The sequence below is a fragment of the Sinocyclocheilus anshuiensis genome, unplaced genomic scaffold (genome assembly GCF_001515605.1).
Source record: "Sinocyclocheilus anshuiensis isolate Anshui unplaced genomic scaffold, SAMN03320099.WGS_v1.1 scaffold658, whole genome shotgun sequence".
Lineage (NCBI taxonomy): Eukaryota > Metazoa > Chordata > Actinopteri > Cypriniformes > Cyprinidae > Sinocyclocheilus > Sinocyclocheilus anshuiensis.
Window position 1 is genome coordinate 253,959 of NW_015542402.1, and position 23,541 is coordinate 277,499.

General features: G+C 38.6%; 1 protein-coding gene across 3 annotated transcripts in view; it reads left to right on the top strand.

Annotated features, from left to right (window-relative positions):
- Positions 1-22,330, top strand: part of fnip1 (folliculin interacting protein 1) — a 39,772-nt gene extending 17,442 nt beyond the window's left edge. For 2 of the 3 annotated variants that reach the window (XM_016492178.1, XM_016492179.1), the window contains exons 6-18: positions 87-178; positions 2,072-2,155; positions 2,492-2,563; positions 5,507-5,642; positions 7,024-7,225; positions 7,324-7,409; positions 11,418-11,564; positions 11,660-11,829; positions 14,177-15,542; positions 16,587-16,752; positions 17,776-17,970; positions 20,525-20,640; positions 20,729-22,330. In XM_016492178.1, the coding sequence (XP_016347664.1) occupies positions 87-178; positions 2,072-2,155; positions 2,492-2,563; positions 5,507-5,642; positions 7,024-7,225; positions 7,324-7,409; positions 11,418-11,564; positions 11,660-11,829; positions 14,177-15,542; positions 16,587-16,752; positions 17,776-17,970; positions 20,525-20,640; positions 20,729-20,807 (2,911 nt within the window). In that variant the 3' untranslated portion in view covers positions 20,808-22,330. The remainder of the gene's footprint in view (positions 1-86; positions 179-2,071; positions 2,156-2,491; positions 2,564-5,506; positions 5,643-7,023; positions 7,226-7,323; positions 7,410-11,417; positions 11,565-11,659; positions 11,830-14,176; positions 15,543-16,586; positions 16,753-17,775; positions 17,971-20,524; positions 20,641-20,728) is intronic. The other variant, XM_016492180.1, reaches the window with a different exon arrangement.
- Positions 22,331-23,541: the final 1,211 nt, after the last annotated feature.

The window sequence follows — 23,541 nt, forward strand, 5'->3', positions numbered from 1 at the left end:
CACACACACACACACACACACACACACGTTCAGCGGTACATTCACTGTGCTCCATTGCCTCACTGCTCCTTTTGATTACTTGACAGACTGCAGGACAGTTTAGAGTTCATCAGTCAGGACTCCGGCGCGCTGCGGCCCGAGCAGAACACTGCCGCCAATGGCTTCCTGGGCAGCATAGGTAACGCAAGATCCTCCGTACCTCAGCCTGAACTTACTCCACATACACTTTCAATACAGTTTCTGTTACCAAATCGATCCTTGGACGACGTTTGCAGCTTCAGCTGCCAAAACCATTTGTAACACTGTTTTATGTTTAATGATCCGGAAGTTTTCTTCCGTGTCTGTGCTCCTCTATTGTGCGCAAGTTTTCCATGAAATCGTCACAGTGCTGTTTTAAACATTGTAATTCTGTGTTTGTTTTAAGGGCTCATTAAGAACATGTCCAGGTCATATTTCTTCCTTTATATTTTGTTAGTTTACGGTGTATAAAGAAACTAGGATTGTCACATCCTCTAGGAATGAAGTGAGACATTGCAAAGCATTTTTATCTGCTGCTTTTTTTAATCTGTAAAGGAAAAGGAAAGGAGATATTTGCTTAATGTTTTAAATAAATAAGTACAGTATATGTTTATTTATTTAGATTTATTTTTAATAAATAAGTTGTATTATAAAATGCTTTAAGTAATTAATTAAAATATAAATGTGAAGTTTTCTCTCCCTAAAATCATGTATTTTGATGTTATAGGAAAAATAGCTTATTGTTTATGAATAAATACATAGAAGAATATTTATTTTTTTTAAATATGAAATTAAGCTGTTTTCTCCTATATTACACCAAAATGATGTAGCTTTAGAGAGCTAATGCAAAAGCAAGTAGTAGTAAATATTTCAGTGCTACTTGATGCCTCACCACTTTCGTCACTCATTTTGATTTTATGTTGTCATGAATAAATACAGCAAAACAGGACATTGGTATAGAATTATGAGTAAGGATGTAATATCACAAACTTTTGAAGACCTGCCCATTGTAGTAGACATCATGCATCAGAGGGTTAAAGAAAAAGACAAAATATAGCACTTGTATCCTCTGGTTAGCTTAAGGCGCTGTCATTCATTATACAGCCAAATGTCTTGAAACATTACAGTAATGAGAAAGAAAGTGATTAATTGTCATAGTTCAATACAAGAAATCCTAATGGTCTTAAATATAGGCTTGATTTCTTTTTGTGCAAAATGGAATTTTTGGTTTTAAGCTGAACTATGACCCGCACATGTTTTTGTGAGTGTTACCTAACTATCATGTATATCTGGGTTTGTGTGCAGCACCCACAAAATTGACTGCACAGATTATTGAATTGAGCCGGAATATTAAATCTTCATTGATTCAGTCACACGCACTGTGTGTTTGTTCTGTGTGGTGTTGCCATACATCTCTCTGTCTGTGTCATCCTGACAGCTTAAGATACACTACTGCTCAAAAGTGTGGAGTTTTTACGATTTATAAAATGTTTTTGAAAGAAGTCTCTTCTGCTCACAAAGGCTGCATTCATTTGATCAAAAACAGTAATATTGTGAAATATTATTACTCTTTTTAAGTAACTATTTTCTACGCATGTATTTATATATGTGTGTGTGTTATAATATACAGTATATATATATATATATATATATATATGTTGATCAATTTAATGCATCCTTGATGATTTTTTAAAAATCCTGCTTGCCCTAGACTTTTTAAATATGAAGTAGCACAACTGTTTTCAACATTGATAATAATCAGAAATGTTTTATGAGCAGCAAATCGGCATATTAGAATGATTCTGAAGGATCATGTGACACCAAAGACTGGAGTAATGATGCTGAAAATATGTGCATTTCGGTTTTACTGTATTTTTGATAAAATAAATGCAGCCTTGGTGAACATAAGAGTCTTCTTCAAAAAACATAAAAAAATATGAATGATTCCAGACTTTTGAGCATCTCTGTGTCTCTTCCTGTACTTAACTAACAGTTGGATGTGTGTCTTTCTCTTCATTTGTCATCCTGCTCTCCTGATCGCGATACCGTACAGGTTTCTCTCAGCTCTGCAGCCCGCGCCGGGCGCTCTCAGAGCAAGGCCCTCTCCGTCTCATCAAGAGTGCCTCTTTCTTTTCAGGTTGGCGTGTGTGTGTGCACGAGTATGTGCATGTGGCACTAGTGTTTTATGCATGTGCATCTAAGGAGTTTGCTTGTGCTTTATGTGACTGCATTTAGGACGTGTATCTGGTCGATCTGTTCTGGTGTGATCTCTAGCTTTGACAAGCCCAGGGTTTCTTTCTATCCCATCCCCCATAATGCACCGGTTTGCCCTCTCCTGCCTGCTGTGTGTGCATGTGTCTGTGCTGATGTGGAGGTAGATCACAGTGGTGATAAGATGGCTGGACGGGTGGTGGGTAGAGATAAGCAAACTTTTTAAAATCGTCCCTGCTTGACTTTCTCTGCGTCCTCTCAGGACACAGTAACCCCATGGACATGCCAGGCCGAGGACTGTATGATGACAGAGACAGCGGCATCGCCCGCTCCGGTGAGTCTGTTTACACATGCAGATGCCATATGGGACACATTTACATTCAAACACCCAATTACTGCACGCGATAGGTTTATTTCTAGGCTACAAATAAGAAATGTTTATATTTTTAGGGCTCTTTGAAATCTGTTTTCTCCATTTTTATTTTTTTGCATTCAATTTTAATAGTTGAATTTAATTTTAATAATGGAATTCATAAAGCTTTAGCAATGTATTACAATTTTAACAATAATAGTGCACTATGAAATGTTTTATCTTTTAATTTTTCTGGATTTTGTGTTTTATGATTTAATAGTTTTATTGTCAAAAACGGTGGTAATTATTTTAATGCATAAAACTTGAACAGTTTTATTAATCTTTTAAATGTAATCAAATGTAAATTTAACAATTCATTTTTTTTGCAAACAGTGCTGCACAACAGAGGTTTACTGTTTAAATTAAAACGGACCAAGAAATGTGTGATATTACATAGTTTTAATGTTTTACTTCGAGAAGTATATCTTACTGTACAATAATAATATATTTTGTCATGTAAAATATATAGTGTGTCATAATTTCTTTTTAAGTTAAACAACTTTTATTTTGGCGGGTTTTAGTGAAGATCCTGGTAACACTTTAGTTTAGGGACCAATTCTCACTATTAACTAGTTGCTTATTAGCATGCATATTACCAACATATTGGCTGTTTATTAGTACTTATAAAGCACATATCAATGTCTTATTCTGCATGACCATATTTTAGATCCCTTAATCCACCCCATTCCTAAACTTAACAACCACCTTACTAACTGTAAATAAAATTAGGACTCCTAGGAGTTTAGTGAGGCAAAAGTCATAGTTAATAGCTAATGTTAATGGTGAGAATTGGACCTTAAAATAAGTGAGTAAGTGTGTTTCTGACGACAATTTTTTCTCAAATGAATTGGTGAAAAGCTGGTGAAGTGACTCTCAGAGCAGCTCTAGAGAGGAAGTTCATGTCCTCATATAGTGAGACTAGCATCATGTGAGCTTCAGTATGTGTGTAGTAGAGCAAACTGAGACACGCACAACATGCAGACTTCACATTTACATAGCAGGCTTTCTGCGCTTTGGATAGTTCACCCAAAAATGAATTTATTCATCCTCAAGTTATTCCAAACCTGTATGAGTTTCTTTCTTCTGTTGAATATGAAAGAAGATATTTTGAAGACTGTTGGTAACTAAACAGTTGCTGATAGCCATTGACTTCCATAGTATGTAATAGTACCATGGTTTGGAACAACATGAGGGTGAGTAAATAACAAAATTAAAATTTTTGGGTGAACTATTGCTTTCATATTCACAGACATGAGACAATTTCGGCATTGATTAAGTGTGCGGCCCTACTTTTGATTTACTCATCCAAATTATTTGACATTCCACATTATACAGTAGATTTCATTTTTATTACTGGATTCTATGAATCAGTCTGCTTTTTCCACGTCGTAGAAATCATAAGGCCCTACACAGTCGTGAGTGATGTGGAAATATCTGGTGTTAATGTGAAGGGTTTTTCTGAATGGTATGCTCATGATCTTGGTGTCAGGATGTTTTCTTATTGAACACTATTAAAGGTTTAAAACTATGAAAGGATTGGCACCTGACTTAGAAATCCACCCCAGAAATATCTTTAAATTACTCTGTGATTACAAACAACTTCATATGTAGCCGTCATTCTTTCTGTTATGTCCTTATTATAAATGATACTTAAGTCAGGACGTCCTGAAGCTCACAGCACAGGAATATCTGCCCTGTGCCACTGAGATGTGCAGCTTTCTGAAAATGCAGCAGATCTGGAAAAGCTTGTGCAATGGAAAGTGCCTGATGACCTGGGCAGCATAACTGGGATCTCTCGTTCTGGCTAATGCAGCATCACATGCACAGACGTTTATATTTAGCGGTTCCCAAAGTTGCCTGCCTGCACTAGTTATATGAGGAGGCTAATTCAGGGTCGACACACACGTTTCAGCTCCATTGAGCTCTTTAAGCGTGTCACCTCGTTCTGAATATCACTCTCTCGAGGCCTCTCGGGTGACCCTGAAAACCTAAATGCTATCAGTGCTTCATCAGTGCTCAGTTCACATGTGATGGGGTGTTTCTTAAAGCAACAGTTCACCCAAAAATTAAAACTTTCTGAAATGTCCTCACCCTCAGGCCATCCAAGATGTAGATGAGTTTGTTTCTTCATCAGTTTTGGAGAAATGTAGCATTGCATCAGTTGCTCAGCAATGGATCCTCTGCAGTGAATGGGTGCCATCAGAATGAGAGTCCAAACAGCTGATAAAAACATCACAATAATCCACACCACTCCAGTCCATCAGTTAACATCTTGTGAAGCCAAAAGCTGCGTGTTTGTAAGAAACAAACCATTAAGACATTTTGACTTTAAACCCTTGTTTTCTGGCTGAAATACGAGTCCATAATCCATAATAATGTTTCCGCTAATGAAAAAGTCATCTTGTCTGAATCAGGAGAGAAATATGAACAGATCAAGCACCGCTTACAAGTCAAAATAGTCCAAAACAATTCTATATAAATTTATGGGTGGATTTTGATGTGAGGACAACAGGGGATGCACTTTTTCACCAGAGGAAGTGTTCTGATTCTGACGGTACCCATTCACTGCAGAGGATCCATTGGTGAGCAATTGATGCAATGCTACATTTCTCCAAATCTGATGAAGAAACAAACTGAAGCAAATTTCCATTTTTGGGTGAACTATTCTTTTTAAAGCTACAGTAGCAAAATAAATAAATAAACAGAGCGTTTAAGAGTTCAGAGGCTCAGAAATGATGCACCGAGTACATCCTTCTGTTTGCACGTCATGCAAGAGTACTTTATTTTTGCCATGTGTGAGTGTTTTGCTCTTGCATGATGGACATGTGAACACACTGACTCACTGCTCCTCTCTTCTGTTGACAGCGTCTTTAAGCAGCCTGTTGATCACCCCGTTTCCATCGCCGGGCTCCTCTCTCACCAGCAGCTGTGCAAGTAGCTACCAGCGGCGCTGGTTACGCAGCCAGACCACCAGCTTGGAGAACGGTGTCTTCCCTCGATGGTGCGATTGCAACACACTGGTGCACACGCTGCATTTGACAAATTTGACTTCACATTAACAATAATATGTCACAGTAGTTATATTTGCCTGAAATAAGGTTGTTACCACTGCAAAATATTAAAATACAATTGGAATTTCATGATTCATGACACCAATTTTGATATCACAGCAAAAAAAAAAAATATATATAGATATATATATACATTTACATTTAGTCATTTAGCAGACGCTTTTATCCAAAGCGACTTACAAATGAGGACAATGGAAGCAATCAAAATCAGCAAGAGAGCAATGATATGCAAGTGCTAAAACAAGTCTCAGTTAGCTTAACACAGTACACGTAGCAAGGGTTTTTTCTTGTTGTTGTTTTTTTTTTAAATTTCATAAATAAAAAGAAAACAGATAGAATAGAAAAATAATAGAGCAAGTTTTTTTTAAAGAAAACAAGCAGTTAGTAAATGAATAGAGTGCAAGTCTAAAAGGGCAATTTTTTTTTTTTTTAAAGAATAGAATTAGAATAGAGAGTGCTAGAGTTAGAGGGTCAAATAAAGATGGAAGAAATGTGAAAGGAATATAAATAAAATGAATAAAAACACAATAGGACAAAGATACAAATGCTTTAGGTTTTTCAGGTCTATCAGAAATAAGAAATATTATAGAAATGAAAAAAATGTCAAAATAAAACTGCATCTGTTCTCACTGTAAAATCTGCATAGTTCTCACTGTATAAATGAAATATACAGTTTTACAAGAGATTCACTCAAGAGCAGCGAGTGATTTTTCTCTGTCTTTCATTGTTTGATTACCATTAATGACACAAACTGATCGCCGACCTGTTTACATTCACTTAACTGACATAACTGACTGTGATGAGCAATCTGAAATTTTTGTGTTTTTTGCCATTTAAGTGTGATCACCAGCAAAAAAAATTAAGATTTCAAAAAGATTTCAGTACTCAGATGTTGTGTTAGCGGCTGCTTTCTGTGCAATCTCAGACAGAGTACAGAGTAGCTCTCGTTCATGTCTCATTGCATTCAAATAGTTTGAAATCGCTTGAATGTTTAAACTGGTATGGCTTATAAATGTACGCTTTCATGTCTAGTGAGCGTAACCGCGATAGAGACTAGAATTTCATGACACATTTCTACTGTTTTACTGTTGTTACAGTATATCACCCACTTCTACTTACAGCAGGTTTCACTTTCATCATAACGCATGCAAACGTGAGAGAGAAATTCAGAAATGGCAAGCAGTAGTGAGGACTCATTAGTGCTGTTAAACTTCAGTGTGGGACTCTTCACTTGCAACTACACAGCAACACTCCAGCATTGGGCTCTGCTTACATTTCCCTGTCTAATCCAGTGGTGTGTTTGCATTCCAGGTCTGTGGAGGAGAGCTTCAACATGTCTGATGAGAACAGCGGGCCGAGTCTGGGCGTTGCCAGGAAGAAGAAGATCGCTATCGGTGTCATCTTCCTGCTCTCGCCCAACGAGGAAGAAAACGCCAAGTTCCAGGACTTTTTCTTCTCTCACTTTCCGCTGTTTGAGAGTCACATGAACAAACTCAAAAGTGCCATTGAGCAGGTTAGACATGATTTGCGTCTTTGTGGTTTGCCATCTTCTTGCGCCATCTGTTGCATCTGTCTTACGGTGTGTGTTTGTGGCTCTCTGTTTGTTTGAAGGCTATGATACTGAGCCGCAGATCAGCTGATGCCAGCCAGAGAGCTTTGGCTTACAGTCGCATGGTGGACGGCCTCAATGAGTTTAGGTGAGTTTGTGGTGACATGTCTGGACACTGCTCGACAGGTGTTTTGTTATTTGCATCCACCAAAAGTCCTGCCAAGGTTTACTGGACACTTAATCCACTCATGTCAAGTCAAGTCAAGTCACCTTTATTTATATAGCGCTTTTAACAATACAGATTGTGTCAAAGCAACTGAACAGCATTAGGAAAATAGTGTGTCAATAGCATTTCAGCCTTTAGACCATTTTTATGAAAAGGGCTACATCAAGCATATAAATTATATCAATTTAAAACGTATAAATATTACGGGCTTAATTGTTTAGATTTTTAGAAGGCACATTAACTTTTTTTCTCATTTACAACTCTGTGTTTGCTGCGTAAAATCATGAGTTGATATTTGCATTGATTTGACCATAATCACAAAGAAAGGCTTATTGGAAATGCAAATTCATTCTCTGCCACGAGGTGGCGCTTTAGGAGCGCTGAAATATTGCGGTTTGCCCGGTAACGGCTGTACACAAAGCAGCTCCGCGCTCATAAATGCTGCTTTATCAGGAATTATAGGTAAGATGAAATTAAAATGCCAACGACACGTTTCTGAGGACAGTCGGTTCCCTTCAGATACATTCAAATAAAGACATCCGCGCCGCGTTTTGACTTGAAACGTGCAGCGCTCATATTTATTCAATGACATCATTGCCTTTTAAAGTTTAATCCAGCCGTATCGCGACTCTTGTCTTTCCGTCCCCTACTGTAAGACCTCTTGAATTTATAATTATATTTCTTATACCATTTAACGTATTTAAAACTTTTTACGGCCTTAAGTTTGATGCAACTCACTTTAGGAGTTCAATCTGAGCGGTCAGACTGAAACGGATTTCCAGAAATGCGATTTGAATAGGATTTCAAACCATGTAAGGATGTAGCTTGAAACGGATTTGAAAACAAAAAATCGGATTTCATGTGAAATTTTATATTTTTATTTTTTGGCCAGTCACACTGGCTAAATATGATGGGATTCCAATCGGATATGCACAAAAATCAGATTCCGGCTGACAGTCTGAACAAGGCTATATTGACGCCAACTATATTTGTAGGCTGATTCTTCTGAGAGTAAAACATTGTATCCCTACAGCGCCATCCGAATATTGATCTTTTAGTTTGAGCGAACGGTTAAAAAACTACAGAAATTAAACGCTTTCATTGTAGCAATTATTTAATGTATTAACCGTTAACGTCAATATGTGGGAGTTTCTCATTTGTAGGTTGCTTTGGATAAAAGCATCAACTAATAAATAAATGGAAATGGAAATACCATGTGCGCATCTAGTTGTTTTATCTACATTTTAAATTAATTCTTTTTAGTTTAAGTTTTGAACTGACCATTAATTTGTTAGTGTTTAATAATAATGCTTATAAAAAGGAGTAGAATTAATAACCGAATCGAACAGATCATAAAATGTCTTGCATAGGAACTGAGCAGAAGGCCGTGCGAGCTTGTGCTTCAGTCTTGGTCTGTGTAAAATAAGCTCGGTCTGTGTCAGTGCTTCAGAGGCGATTCACTATACACCCTCTCATACTTCCAAGTCATATGCTTGTTGGTCCGCGGCCAGAGCAACCTGACCCCAGTGCCACAGAAACCTTATCTACCTCACATACTGTCAGGACGGACCAGAATTGTCAATAATGTGCAAGTGAACAGACAAACAAATATTTCAGATTTCCCACTTCCAGCGGGCTAATTATACACCTTGGCGTTTATCCTCGCGGTTGTGAAGCAGTGGCTGAGCCAGAGGGGGTATACAGGGTGGCACTGGACACCCCTGACATCTGATTGGCCACCCCGGGTGCCACCCCAAAATTTAATATGCTCCTATTTTATTTTCTTTGTTTAATCGTACTGAAGGGAGCATTTATTTTAGCCTCAAACTGAAGGATGCAATGCATCTGGTGGGCCGCATCGCGATTCATCTTGTCTGGTGGAGCTTCCAGCCTCTGCTAACTCTCACGCCACATGTTCATTTTCTTACGGAGTGCAAAACATCGCAGAGCAAGGAGGACACAGACAACCCGCTGACAGACAAGACAGAGCAGGTTACTTTTGATAATAGGAAGCAAACTCTCAGCATTCAAATTCTGTTAGTTTAATTAAGAATTTCAAACGATATATAGAGTTTTGGAGCTCTTTAGTGGTGTGACGGTTCACGTGTGCTCCTGCTTTGCCTCAGTTCAAGCAAAGCAGGAGTGCATTCTAATTAACATGAAATAAACATGAATGAACATCTGAGGGCGTGTGGAAAGATACACTACAACTTACTGAATGTACAGTGTCATGTAATCACTCAATGAGTGTTTTAACCGCGGAAAGACAGCAGCTTGAACACTTTCACATAACCTCAGAAATTCAGTGTCCATAAACTTGAGAAAAATGTGCACTAAAGAGGACATGTAATTTGCAAAAATTACATTTATTATATTTTTACTCTTACATGATGCTATTATAAAAATGGTCTAATATGAAGTTGTATACAAATCAATTGTTACTTTTAACCTTAACAATAGGGCACCCTGTATAGATTAGTTTAGAAAAATTGAGAAAAAAATAACATGTACTTAATCGCAAGCTCATTAATTATTCCTAAATAATTCTCACCCCAGGCTGAACTCAAAAGTTGGCAGCCCTGTTTGAAGTAAGTTAAAGTTTTAGGTTTCCTGAACAACATTTACAAAATTCACTGTATTAATGTTAGAAGTTAATGTTAATGTTAGATCTTTTGCTCCAACCGCTGGTTAATCAGATAATAGAAATAAGAGAAATAAGGTCCAATAGACTAACATTTGAAGTTATGGTAGGAAAGATAATGTGGGGTAATGTGAAGTAATCAGCAATCGTAGGATTTATTCATGCTTTTTAATGGTCTATGGACCCCCTGAATTAGCCTTGGCCGCCCCATGTATAAAACTCTAGCTCCGCCACTGTTGTGGAGTCCGAGATCTGAAAAGATGAAGCTGTACATCAGTGTGTGGTGTTCTTATTGTGAAAATCAGTCGATCAGCAATCAGCTGTTCACATTTTAGTTAGGACAGGGGGATCATATTTAATCTAGGTGTAAAATACAGTAAGAATAGGCATTACTTAATCTAAATTTAATATAGTGCTCTTTTACATTCGTTTAATGTAGATGCACCAGTATAACAATACATAACTTTTTGAATAGTGACACAAACGAATCCTTAACTATTTTTTAAACTTGTCAAATCTTCAAGCGTACCAGTGACATTTATTAACATTTTAATATTTTTAATATAGAGTGAGGCTTTATAACACTTAAAGTTGTTATATTGTGAATTCCTCTAATACCGTATTGCTTAAATAATCACGCAGGCCTGATCATGCTTTGTCAGTCCTCAGGTTTAGGTTCATGAAAGAAGACCTCAGAGCTTCATAACTCTTACCTAATCCAGTGCTAAAACAGTTCTGCCTGTCTGTTAGTTGCTGTTGCATGAGGCTTTTTATAGGTCACTACGCACTAACTTCAGTACTGGGAAGTGTAGTACGGCTTGGGAAGGGAGTACATTATCGTTTTCTCTAAGTGTCAGGTTGTTTGCAACACACTTGGGAGTTTGTGCTAACATCTGCATCTTTCCCAGTGCCTAATCAGCACGAGTATGGTAACGGTAAACAACATGTGGGAGATCTTCTTACTGTGCTCCGTTAGTGTTAAAGCTGCTCCTCTGATGACTTCCTTAGCATCCGGAGATTCGCTTTGTGTGTAATAAAGTAGAGAAATGCACTCGTTTTGCAGGAGCAGTCATACTCGTGACTCTGCAGTCTTTCCTGATCATTTCAAGTGGCATCTGGGTGTTAAGCTCTGGACCGTGGCCCATATTCCCGGGCTGCGTGACATTTGCAGAAGTTAAATATGCTGCAAAGGTCTTTCCCAGCTGGGGCAGCCCTGTGCAACTGAAGCGCTCTTTGTTTCAGCTGTTGACAAAAGCTCTTCTGTCTTTATGTGTGCGGACGCCCTATAGGACGACCATCTGCAACCTGTACACCATGCCACGTGTGTCTGAGCCTGTCTGGCTCACCATGATGTCCGGTCCACCTGAAAAGAACCAGCTTTGTGGCCAGTTCATGAGGGAGCTGGCCCTGCTCATGGAGCAAGCCTCCAAGAACCAGTTGAGTAACGTCGCACATGCTCCTCAAGCCATTGAACGCACTTGATAAGTGTGAATGTAACCATGTTTTTGCTTGCTTTGTCTCTTGCCTTTAGATTCCTCCCAGCGCTTCTCACTGCGGTTCTCACAAACCATCTCGCTTGGGTTCCCACGGTCATGCCCAACGGTCAACCACCCTTAAAGATCTTCCTGGAGAAGCACTCCTCACCGAGTGTGGACATGCTGGCGAAAACACATCCCTACAACCCACTCTGGGCACAGCTTGGTAAATGACTCATGCAAGAGTGCAAAAATGTGTGCATGTCGCCACCTAGTGTTGATGGAAGTGTCTTGGGACAGTGAGCTTTAGAGCAGGGTTTCCCAACGCTGTTTCTGGAGGCACCCCAACACTACGCATTTTAGATATTGCCCTTATCTGACCCATCCATTTCAGGACATGGAGTCTCTACTAATGAGCGGATAAGACGGGTGTGATTGATTAGGAAGTGTGTAGTGTTGGTGTGCCTCCAGGAACAGGGTTGGGAAACATTGCATTTGAACAAGAGCTGCTGTCCTGTGGAGTTTAGCTTTAACCTGAATCAAACACACTTGAACCAGCTAATCAATGTCCTCAGGATCGCTTGAAAATCACAGGCAGGTGTGTTGAAGCAGATTGGAAATAAACTTGGCAGGACAGTTTAGTTCAGTAGTCAGGGCTCCGTCTTAATCTGGAAACAGATTAGCGGATTCCTGGAACATCTGCTAACTAAAAATCCCACAATGCACCACAAAAACCAGGGAGCATTGATGCTCACTACACTTTAAAAAAAAAAAAGTTTCTTTATTGGCATCTATATGGTTCCATGGAGAACCTTTAAAGCAATAGTTCACCCAAAAATGAAAATCGTGTCATCATTTACTCAACCTCATGTCATTCAAAACATGTATGCCGTTCTTTCTTCTGTGGAACCTAAAAGAAGATATTTTGAGAAATGTTGATGACCATTGACTTTCACTGTATGGTCATAAAAAAAAAACATGAAGACATTTCTCAAGCAGGAAAGGTTAAGAATAATAAAATGTTCTTTACATTAATAAAAATGGTTCTTTTAAGAACTGTTCATTGAAAGATTCTTTGGGGAACAAAAAATGTTTCAACTGTTGCATTGCTGCAAATAGGGCAACATTTTTATCAACTAATTCAAATGTCATGTTTTGCAACTGTTTTATTTTTTTAACCCATGCAATAGTGGTTTTAATTAATGATATCAACAAAGTTACAATTAGACACGTTGACAATACGCCAGTGTTAACAGTTAAGAGAAGATTCAGTGAAATGGAAAAAAGCACCACGTTTTTAGAAAAGGTCAAGCGCACGTTTACATAGAAAAAAACTACTACTAAGGAACTACTACTGTATGTTTGATATTTCATGTTTGCATGATGGTGACAAGTTGAAGTCTGCTGGTATTTTCTTTGATTTTACAAAACATTTAAACATTAATAGCCTACTGCTGGTCTTATACTTTGTCATTTTGAATTTGAATCGCCTTGACTTTGAGTTGACCTCTAAAACTGAATATCTAGATTGTGGCAACATGAACATGAAGCGCATAAAACATTGCATTACACTGGGGTTTCTCAAACTATAAAAACCGCAGTTCGAACTCTATAAGAGAAAAAAGAAAAATTAGAGAGAATCAGTAAATTCTGAATATTTTACTGCCATTTTATGAATATGTAATCCATAAAAAAAAGTAACTGTAATCTGAGCATTTTAAAATGTAATGTAATTACAGTATTCGGTTTTTGGAATCTGATTAAGTAATCCATATTACATGTAATTAGAGGAGTGCATAATTTTACTGCTTTATTTTTTCAATTTGCTCTGCTTGAATGCTTTTGTTCTTTATAAATATACGGTTGTGCTCATAAGTTTACATACTCTTTGAAGAATATGCAAAATGTTAATAATTTTAACAAAATAAGAGGGATCATGAAAATTGCATGTTATTTTTTATTTAGTATTGTCTTGAATAAGCTATTTCACATAACGGATGTTTATATATATACTCCACAAGATAAAATAATAACTGAATTTATAAAAATGACCCCGTTCAAATGTTTACATACCCTTAAATCTTAATACTGTGCGTCATTTCCTGGAATATCCACGACTGTTTTTATGTTTTGTTATAGTTGTTCATGAGTCCCTTGTTTGTCCTGAACAGTTCAACCGCCTGCTGTTCTTCAGAAAAATCCTCCAGCTCCTGCACATTCTTTGGTTTTCCAGCATCTTCCGCATATTTGACCGCTTTCCAACAGTGACCGTATGATTTTGAGATCCATCTTTTCAAACTGAGGACAACTGAGGGACTCATACATAACAATTACAAAAGGTCAAAACATTTACTGATGCTCAAGAAGACAACACGATGCATTATGAGCCGGAGGGTGTAAACTTTTTGAATTGGCTGGTCAGGGTAAATTTTCCGTATTTTGTCTTCTGGGAAACATGTATGTACTTATGTAGCTTCAGAAGTGCAGTACTAAATTACTACCCAGAACTGCTTATTTGTTTCCTGGCAAATATGTGTGAATTGTTTTGGTTAATAATGTTGTGATTGCTGCAGGTGACCTGTACGGGTCAATCGGCTCACCTGTGCGTCTGTCCCGTACGGTGGTGGTTGGCAGACGACAGGAGCTGGTGCAGCGTCTTCTCTATGTGCTGACCTACTTCATCCGCTGCTCAGAGTTACTGGAAACGCACCTGCTGGAGAGCGCCGTGGACGAGGCCATCGTGATACCCGGCTCGCTCATCACTACGTTGCTGCGCCGCGGAGAGGTGGAGGAGTCCGACTACGTGCTGGTCACCGTGCACAAGCCGAGCCAAGACTACCTGTCTCCGGGTGCCGAGGCAGAGGACGGCTACCCCTCTGATGACAACAGCTTACAGAGCAGCACGTACATGGACACAGAGGCCCCAGACGAGCACAAGCGTCCGCATCCCACCATACCAGAGGCAGACCTCGTCAGAGACGTGCCCGTTTGCAGAGAGGCGGGGAGTCCACAGCTCGAGACTCGACTGGAAACCGTGGTCAAAGTCGGCTCCAACTCGCCGTGCGAGAGAAGAGCCTCGCTCGAGGTTCAAGGGGATGTGCGGCCCGAGGTGGAATCTGGTGGCGTGCCCATCAGGATCTTCCATCCATCAGATATCCTGCTAGAGAAGAAGCCCCCTGACAAGAGCTTTGATAACGCCGGGAACGAACCCTCCGCTAAAGTCACATTCCTCATCGGAGACTCGATGTCTCCTGAATCTGACATGGAGAGTCGACAGCAAAAGCTGGAGGAGGAGATCAAGAAACACAAGAAGCTTCTCAAAGACAACCAGCAGAAGCAGTGTAACGGTGAGGCTAAACTTCAAGTGGACCAAATCAAGACCAACGACAGCAAAACAGGCTCGTTTGTATCGTCCTTCACTAGCAAGACGTCTCAGTGGTGTCCAAGAGTGCAAGGGGACTGCGTGGACATGTTTGACGAGTATTTCAGTGATGACAATCCAGTGGAGACGAGGACTATTGGTGATGTCTACCAAACAAATGCACAAACGGGGATGAAAGGCATAGGAAAAGATGCCCCAAACCTGCAAGGCTGCCAAGTTAGGGCGCACAGACAGACCTGCAAGCGGCTGGACAAAGACGGGTGTAAGTGCGACGCAGGAGACGTCAGCGCGGGCTGCTGTAAAACCTGCTGCTCTGCCGAGCAGGACAAGGGGATCGAGATGTCGCTGAGTGTCCCTTCACAAGGCACCGTTGGGGAGAAAAAGAAAGTCCCGCTGAACGACTGGGAGATCCCACGCAACGAGAGCTCGGACAGCGCGCTGGGGGACAGCGAGAGCGAGGACGCTGGACAGGAGCTGCCCAGGCAAGAGCCCGATGGGCTGTTTTACGGTGACGAGCAGACCGACTGGCAGGATGAGCTCGAGGTGCCTTTACCTGGGTAAGAGCGGAGAGGATTATCAGAACCATCGGTTTTGTTTGGCTTGTGTCTGTATTAGGGATGGGCGGTATATCGAGTTTGTATGATATATGATATATTTTTTTGTAAACGATATGGAATACCGGTTATATCGATATACAGTAATTTGATACAAGCGTATCTGAAAAATAGCATAGGACACAGAGTGAGCTGCTGTGGGTAAAGTGCATAATCCAGTGTGTCCTAAACATGAGACATGCTTTATATTAAGAGTTTTAAATAACTGGTAAGATATAGTTAACACGTGTAGTTTAAAGCGGCTCTGACCCACTCATGTGCTGCTGACAGACAGGCTACTCGCGCTGTTTAATGTGTTTGAGATGTGCTGTTTTCCTCAGTGCATAACTTACTTTCACAGGTATATCCTCCATCTGTAAATGTTAGAAAGTCATGGAAATATTTCCATTTTGCTGTCAGGAGTGGATGAGCCTTCTGCATGCGAGTCTCTGTTAAACTTCACAGACTTCAGTGAGCGAGCGCGATAGAATAGGGGAGCGATAATTCTGACTAAAATATACATTTGCTAAAATATTTGTTGTTGGAAAATTAATGTGCCATATGTAGAATTTTAAACCTACAAGTAAGTGTATTTTAAGATATTAGTATCTGTAAAGTGACAGTTGTAAAGGGTTAATCAAAATATAATGCAATTAGTCTGTGCTTTAGTTGCTTTTATTTATTTTGATTTTTAGTTTACTGAATTTACCTTCTGCTTTAAAATGATTTTCATGATTTTTGTTTTTATATTGTAATGTTAGTATGTTTGTTTTCATAGCCTTTAATATAAACATTGTTTCATTTGACAACTTTGGGCAGGATGTAAAAAAATAAAAAATACAATTTGTTTTTTTAATCCAAATAAAAAAAACGTAGAAATTACCGAGATATATACCGTATTTCGCAATTCAGCCAAAAAATACAAAGATATGATTTTTTGGCCACATTACCCAGCCCTAGTCTGTATATTAAAAATTTTGATAATGAACAAGGTTATCTATTTGCTAGGGCGAAGCTGGTGGAGAACTACTCTAAACCGAGCATTGCCAACTTTGGGAGGTCGCTGTTCGGAGGATACTGTCCTACGTACGTCCCAGACTTTGTTCTGCATGGAGCCCCCAATGATGAGAAACTGAGGCAGAACCTGGTGTCGGATCTGGCCCATGCTGTGCAGGTAAACGCCACCTCCAATAGGTCATCAATGAGCACCTGCCTGACACTTGGCGAAGAATCCAATCACTGTTGCTGATAGGTATGGTTACATAAGATTAGGGCTGCAACAACTGATCGATAAGCATCTATAAAGACAATTATTGGCAAGAAATTTGATTATCAACTAATCACATCTGTGCCAGGGTTATTTTAGTTTACAAAAACTGAAACTAAAATTAAAACCATTTAAAAAAATTACTTAAAAAAATTTAAATTAAAATAAAATGTACAAAATGTTTTATTTCAGCTAGTGGCCAATACATCATTTCTCATTTTTTAGTTTATCTTGGTGTACTAAGTAACTAAAACTAAAATTGAAATAAAATAGAACAAAATTACTAAAACTTTAATTAAAATTAAAATTAAACTTTAAAGTATAAAAGTTAAAACTGATTCAAAATGTTAATAAAAACTAAGTATCTGAATGAAACTAAAATAACACTGATCTGCGTGACAGTTAGTCTATACTTTTGTTTTTCTTTTGTTATGATTTTCGATTTTGTTTTAATTTAATTGTACTTTATGCATGGTATGCAATTAGTTGGTTTGTGGTTTACAATGTAATGTTTATATTTTAACCCTATTACATAGATAAGTTTACTGTATTTGTTTTCACAATTGCACATTATTTGGGGGACAGCATTGGGCAGGATGGGGAACAACAGTTTGTAAATAATAGATGAACATTCATTAGTTTTTTAGTAAATATTTTTTCCATTCAAATAAATAGGTTAATTGAATAAATAATCAATAGATTAATCAGTTATCAATATAATTGTTAGTTACAGCCTTGCATACGATCTCCAAACACTACTGTTAAAGGAGCCGAGCCATATTTAGAGGCTAGAATGTCATCGGACTCTCTCATGTGAAAAAGAGTCCAATACATCCCTTCCACGGCACCCGAGCGTCACTGAGAGTCCTAAATGAACAAATGTGAAAAGCTTGATTGTAATCTGAAACGAGCTGTATTGTTGTTATGCAGCATCCTGTGCTGGATGAGCCCATCGCGGAGGCCGTCTGCATTATCGCAGACACCGATAAGTGGAGTGTGCAGGTGGCCAGCAGCCAGAGACGACCCTCCGACAAGCTGGGTAAAGAGGTGCTCGTGTCCAACCTCGTATCCAACCTGCTCCAGTCCACCTACCAGCTCTACCGACTCAACCTGTCTCCAAACTTCGTGAGTGCAACTTTCTCACGTTTCTTCTGCTTTACTTGATTACTCGTCAGCACGTCTGTAGGGAAGCATTGACTAGTGGTCGACCAATATGGGTTTTTTTGACAGACGATGCCGATATCTTGGAAAGCAGGGTGGCCGATATAAAGCCGATATAATTTTATTTATTTTAATTTATATTTAATAAATTTGAAAATGGATTAAAAATAATTGTGTAAAATAAACATACTTATACTTTAGAAGACAAAGCATTTTCACAAATTAATAAATATTTAATAAAAAATCTAATTAAAAAGGGAGTAAACACTGTAACCAACAGGGCACTCAGTAATCTGGGAAGTTTGTGTGCATTGGGAGTGATATTTTTTTCAATAAAGCCAAGGTAAGGTCCTTTGTTTAACCGTTCTATCTGATTATTAGACAGACTTCTATCTGTATTAGAAAGAGCTGTTAATGACGACAGCAAACAAGAGGGAGAATGTGAACACAGTGTGCGCAGGCGCTGCTGCTCTCAGCGCCGTCAAAATAAAAGTCCCGCCTCGAACACATCGGCCAAACAGGAAAAACGTATCGCCCGATGCCGATATTTGAAAAATGCCAAATATCGGCCGATATATCGGTCGACCACTAGCATTGACACATTTTACAAGGACAGTGAAACTGATAATCATGAGCCAATTATGTGCATGTGATTCATGATTCTAATGATCTTAACTGTGATGAACATAAGAGAACGGCTCCTCGTCAGTCTGTAGTGCTCTCGCTATTTATTATTTTTGTAAGTAATCGATTATTTTGACGATTATTTAAGTAATTAGATTAGGGATGCACGATATTATCGGAATGTTATCGGAATCGGCCGATAAAGGCTTAAAATGTAAACATCAGCATCATCTTGATATGGAAAATTATACCAATATGCTTTGCCGATAAGGCGAATAATTAGGGTGTGCTAGCGATAAGATCACGTCAGCAGTGTGCTCATTCTTTAAGCGAACTTTTGCCTGAATGCTGATTAGATTAACTGTTTTGGATCGTCGCATTTCATCTGAGAATGATCGTACAGAATGAGCACAATAGAGTCAACAGCCTCCCCCGCGTCCTAACGCCCGTCCGGTGAGGCCTTTTATTTATTTAGGGGGCGCTGTAGACCTACATGTAATAAAATGAAAATAAAATACACAAATAACATTAAGATAGTTGTGTTTCTGAATAAATAAAGCTGTAATTGATGTCTTAAAATCAAGTTTAGATGGATGAGGATTGTAATCTAGGTAAAGATGATTACAGTGACATACAGGAGTCGTACATTAGGCATGGGTGTGGCCGATATTATTGATGCGCAAACAGTCATGCATGTGCGCTCTCATCACATCATATTTCTACATGAACACAGTTCTGTATAATCATGTAATTGTCAAAATTCATGTACAGCGAGTGTTTTATAACAGATGCTCGCCGAAGAAGCGTGTTTTGGAGAAGTTTGTGAGGATCAGTGGTGTTTATGTACATATGGGCATCAAACGCTCCAAACACAAACATGATTGCATCTTCTGACAGAGGAACTGTTCACGGATGACATCGAGCCGCCTTCAGATCGCCGAGTTTCCACACATTCACAATCTTTTTAGTTTTCATTTGTATTTTGGTGTGTTTAGTGATTCTGAATGGATCCGTGTAGTAGTTTATATGCAGTTCTTTGGTGTCTCCCTGTGGTCTTGATTGGTATGGCAGGTTGACTTGTGCTTATTTTGTTAAAGTTACTGTATAATTAAGCTTTGCATACTTTTAAGTTCTTTTAAGTTGTAAAGAATATCAGCAGTGACATTTTTGCAAAGTACGCTTGCAAAAAAGAACACTGAATGTTTAAATCTCGAATTATTTTTTGTTTAAAAATAATTACATGAAATTGAAAAGTAATAAAACTAGAATACAAAGGTTTTTGGTTACCACTCCCGAAAAAAAAAATTGCTATGATTGATTTTTTTTAATAGATATTTTCAAAGCTTTCAATGTACTCTTATTATAAAGAGAGTTTTTTTTAATTGTTTATTTAGTTCTAACAAGTAAGTTTTTGCTAAAAACTAACCAAGAGTACAAATAATTTGTTTATAATCGCTACACAGGAGAGACTTAGTGTTGTTTCCGAACAAAAGGAAAAATATCGGCATTGGCTATCAGCTAATATGAGTTGAAAAATAACGGCATATTGGATATAGACTAAAATCTAATATCGCGCATCCCTAAATTAGATATTATCCGTAACTGATAATTGGATCAATAAAGTATCAAAAGTAAGTAATCCTTTGGTTTTGCTGAACAATACTGTTAAAATGCATAACTTCGTCCATGATCTTTGATACACATGCTGCAGCAACTAATTTTAAACACATGGACATCAAAACATGCAGGGCTTTGGACTTTTATTTTGAGACGGGCAGGTTGTAGCTAAACTCTGCAGGAGCAGGATTGGAGTCAGCGCTGTATGTTGGCATGAAGGCTGTACTGTGTGTGTGTGTGTGTGTGACACGAGCTGTTCTCTCGCTCTTGTTTTCAGTGTATAATGCATCTGGAGGACCGGCTGCAGGAACTCTACTTCAAGAGCAAAATGCTGGCCGAGTACTTGAAAGGACAGACCAGGGTGCATGTGAAGGAGTTGGGCATGGTTCTAGGGTAAGAGTTCAAGCGTCATTGTACTAGTTGTTATTTTTATTTTTTTATCCAGCAAATGCCAACAATCTGATCTCCTTTATCTCCACAGGATCGAGTCTAACGACCTGCCCCTGCTAGCGGCCACAGCGAGCACACACTCGCCGTACGTGGCCCAGATTCTCCTGTAGGCCACATGGAGAGCGAGAGAGACTCCATTCCCCCGCCGGCAGATGGGTTGGGTCCTCCAGGTTCGGTACGCCTGGACGGGGCCCCTCGAAGCCCTCTGAGACTCCTGGAGCAGGGAGGCCGTTGAGTTGGTGTTCATTGGGAACAGTCTCCGGGTGAGCAGACTGCAGGACAGACGATCAGCCACTAGATGGCGGCCGAGCTGCAATGATCGAAACCCAGAGGTTCCCGAGAAGTGACCTGGGAATATCCCTTATCCACAATTGACACATGGAGTATATTTTTTAATTCCATAAACCGCATTTTGTTTTATTTCTTGTTCCTTTACACAGTGTAAGAATGTAGAAGCCAAAGAAGATATCCAAGCAGCCCTTGCATACATCAAGAACAAATACTGAAGCTGTTCATGGCACCTTCTTCAAATCAGTGTAGGAAGCAAAGACTTGGTTATAAAATCAGTTTTATGATTTTAAATGAATATATCATGGACTGTTCTCAATCGATTGTGGCAGTGAGTGATCACGCAATATTCCTTTCTGTGTGTTTACAAGCAAGCTTACCCTGTCGTGTCCAGTTGAAAATGAGCTCTACCTCAAACCTTCAGTATCACACACACATCTAACATGCTAAATTAAACATTTGAGGTAAAGTTTTCATTTTTGGTTTTCAGTCACCCAATAAAGATGAAACCATGGCACGATTTCCTAAGAATGAGATCTGAGAATTACATTTTTAATTATTTTTTTGGGAAGCGTCACTTTAGCCGTAACAGAAGTGTTTACCTGTCCCGTGGAAATTATTAAGAGATTTATTTCTATTTGAATAGTCCTTTAGACAGGACATGCTGTGTGATGCGTTTTAAGGAATAATTTGGTCAAGAGAAATGCGATGGTCACCAATCACTACGTTGGGATTTGTGCTGGACCCTTTTTTAACACTGATCCAGGGACATTCAACAATCATCTTTTGTTTTCAGGATTGAAATGCTGAATCTTTTTCATGTCTCTTCTTAGCTTGCAGACAGATTGTTTACCGATGGAATAACAGAGAAATGGATGAAAAATGAACATGCAGTGATTTAATGCAAGCATTCAATCAGTTAATGACTTGCATAGATGTTTATGATTGGTTGACTTGCTTTGTCTTTGGGTCAAACCATACATCTAAGTCTTAAAGGACAAAAAAAAAAAAAAAAAAAAAAAAAAGGCTTTGCGGGGGGTTCCAGAAAAACAGGCTTTGCGAGGTGTTACAGGTTATTTTAGCTGTTTAAAACATGTACGAGTTGCTTCAGTGGGAAACATTTTGTATTTTAAAAAAAAATCTATGTCCATTTGTATTCTCCAGAATGTGTATTTATATCTTAGCATTTAATTTATTTACTTGGCATGCATTGCTAAATGTTAGCTGTATATACTGCATAGAGTTTCTTCGTGTATTTGTACATAATGCCTCTCTTTTTGACCTTATCTTTGTTTCCCAGTTTTTATGGGAATATTGTGCAATAAATATGCCAGCATTACAATTATATGTTGTTGGTTGTTACTTTGTGCAGCAGCTATTATTATTATTTATCTATCTGTCCATCTCTGTGTGTTCATCCATGAAGGGGTCTCAAAGTGTGAGATTACATTGAAAATATCAGATTAATAGTCCTATTTCAAGACATTTATACCCAAGGTCAACATGTGAGACCAGTGCGTAAAATGGAAAAACACAATCTAGATTACATCAAATTAGATAAGTAAATTGGGAACATGTGAACTCTTGGTAAAGGTCACATTTCCTTTCCTTTCTCAACTTCTAATCATCCTGTTATGTTTTATTTACTAATAAATATAGTAAGAAACACTAGACAATCATACATATACACAATAACTACTGCTTTATATTTGTAAATATATAATATATGATGCACAACCCTTGGACTGTGCTGATTCCAGAACACCTCTGAGGAGTCAGTTCAGACAACCTATTATTGGTAACCCACAGTTAACTCACATAAATGATGTGCTACACACTATGTGCTTTAACGTCTAGAGTATGGATTTCATCATGTTATTTTGTAGTCTTTACGAAAGCTGCAAAGAAAGCTGTGACTGTTTGAGGGCATGAAGTGTACAACATTCTTCCACACTTCTCTTTGTGGTTAAATAAGTAGCTAAAGTGAAATAAACATTGCGTTATAGAAGCTTTAAAATTATAAATGATCTGACTATTATATAACATTGTGTGTAATATGTGGCTACTTGCATAACCTGAACGTTAGCTCAGTTTTTGGAACTGAAAGTTGCGGTTATCTTATCCGTGAACTTGCCAGAGTAAGTTTCTAAAACCTACTTTATGAAATACCCCCCTGGTTTCACATCGCTCAGCTATCAGTGTAGTTTAGTATGCACTGGTTTCTTAGTGATCTTTGTAGTTCAATATGCACTGGTTTTGTGTCCTTCAGTTTAGTATGCACCAAGCGGCAACCTTCTGGTCTCTCTCGTGAAGCCAACAAGGAAGTGGCTAAATCTGCAATTCATCGACTGGCCGCTAGAGGCTGGCTGCAAAAGGGAGTCAGTCCCATAGACTCCCCATGTTAAAATGCCCAACTTTACAGCAGAAAAAAGTTTGCTTACAGTCTGGTACAAAAAAATTATTTTGGTCTATATAGCTAATTTTGCCCTTCATGACAACTGTGAGGGGGGTGAATTTTTTTATAACTCATCCGTTTAAATTATATTAAGCCTTAAA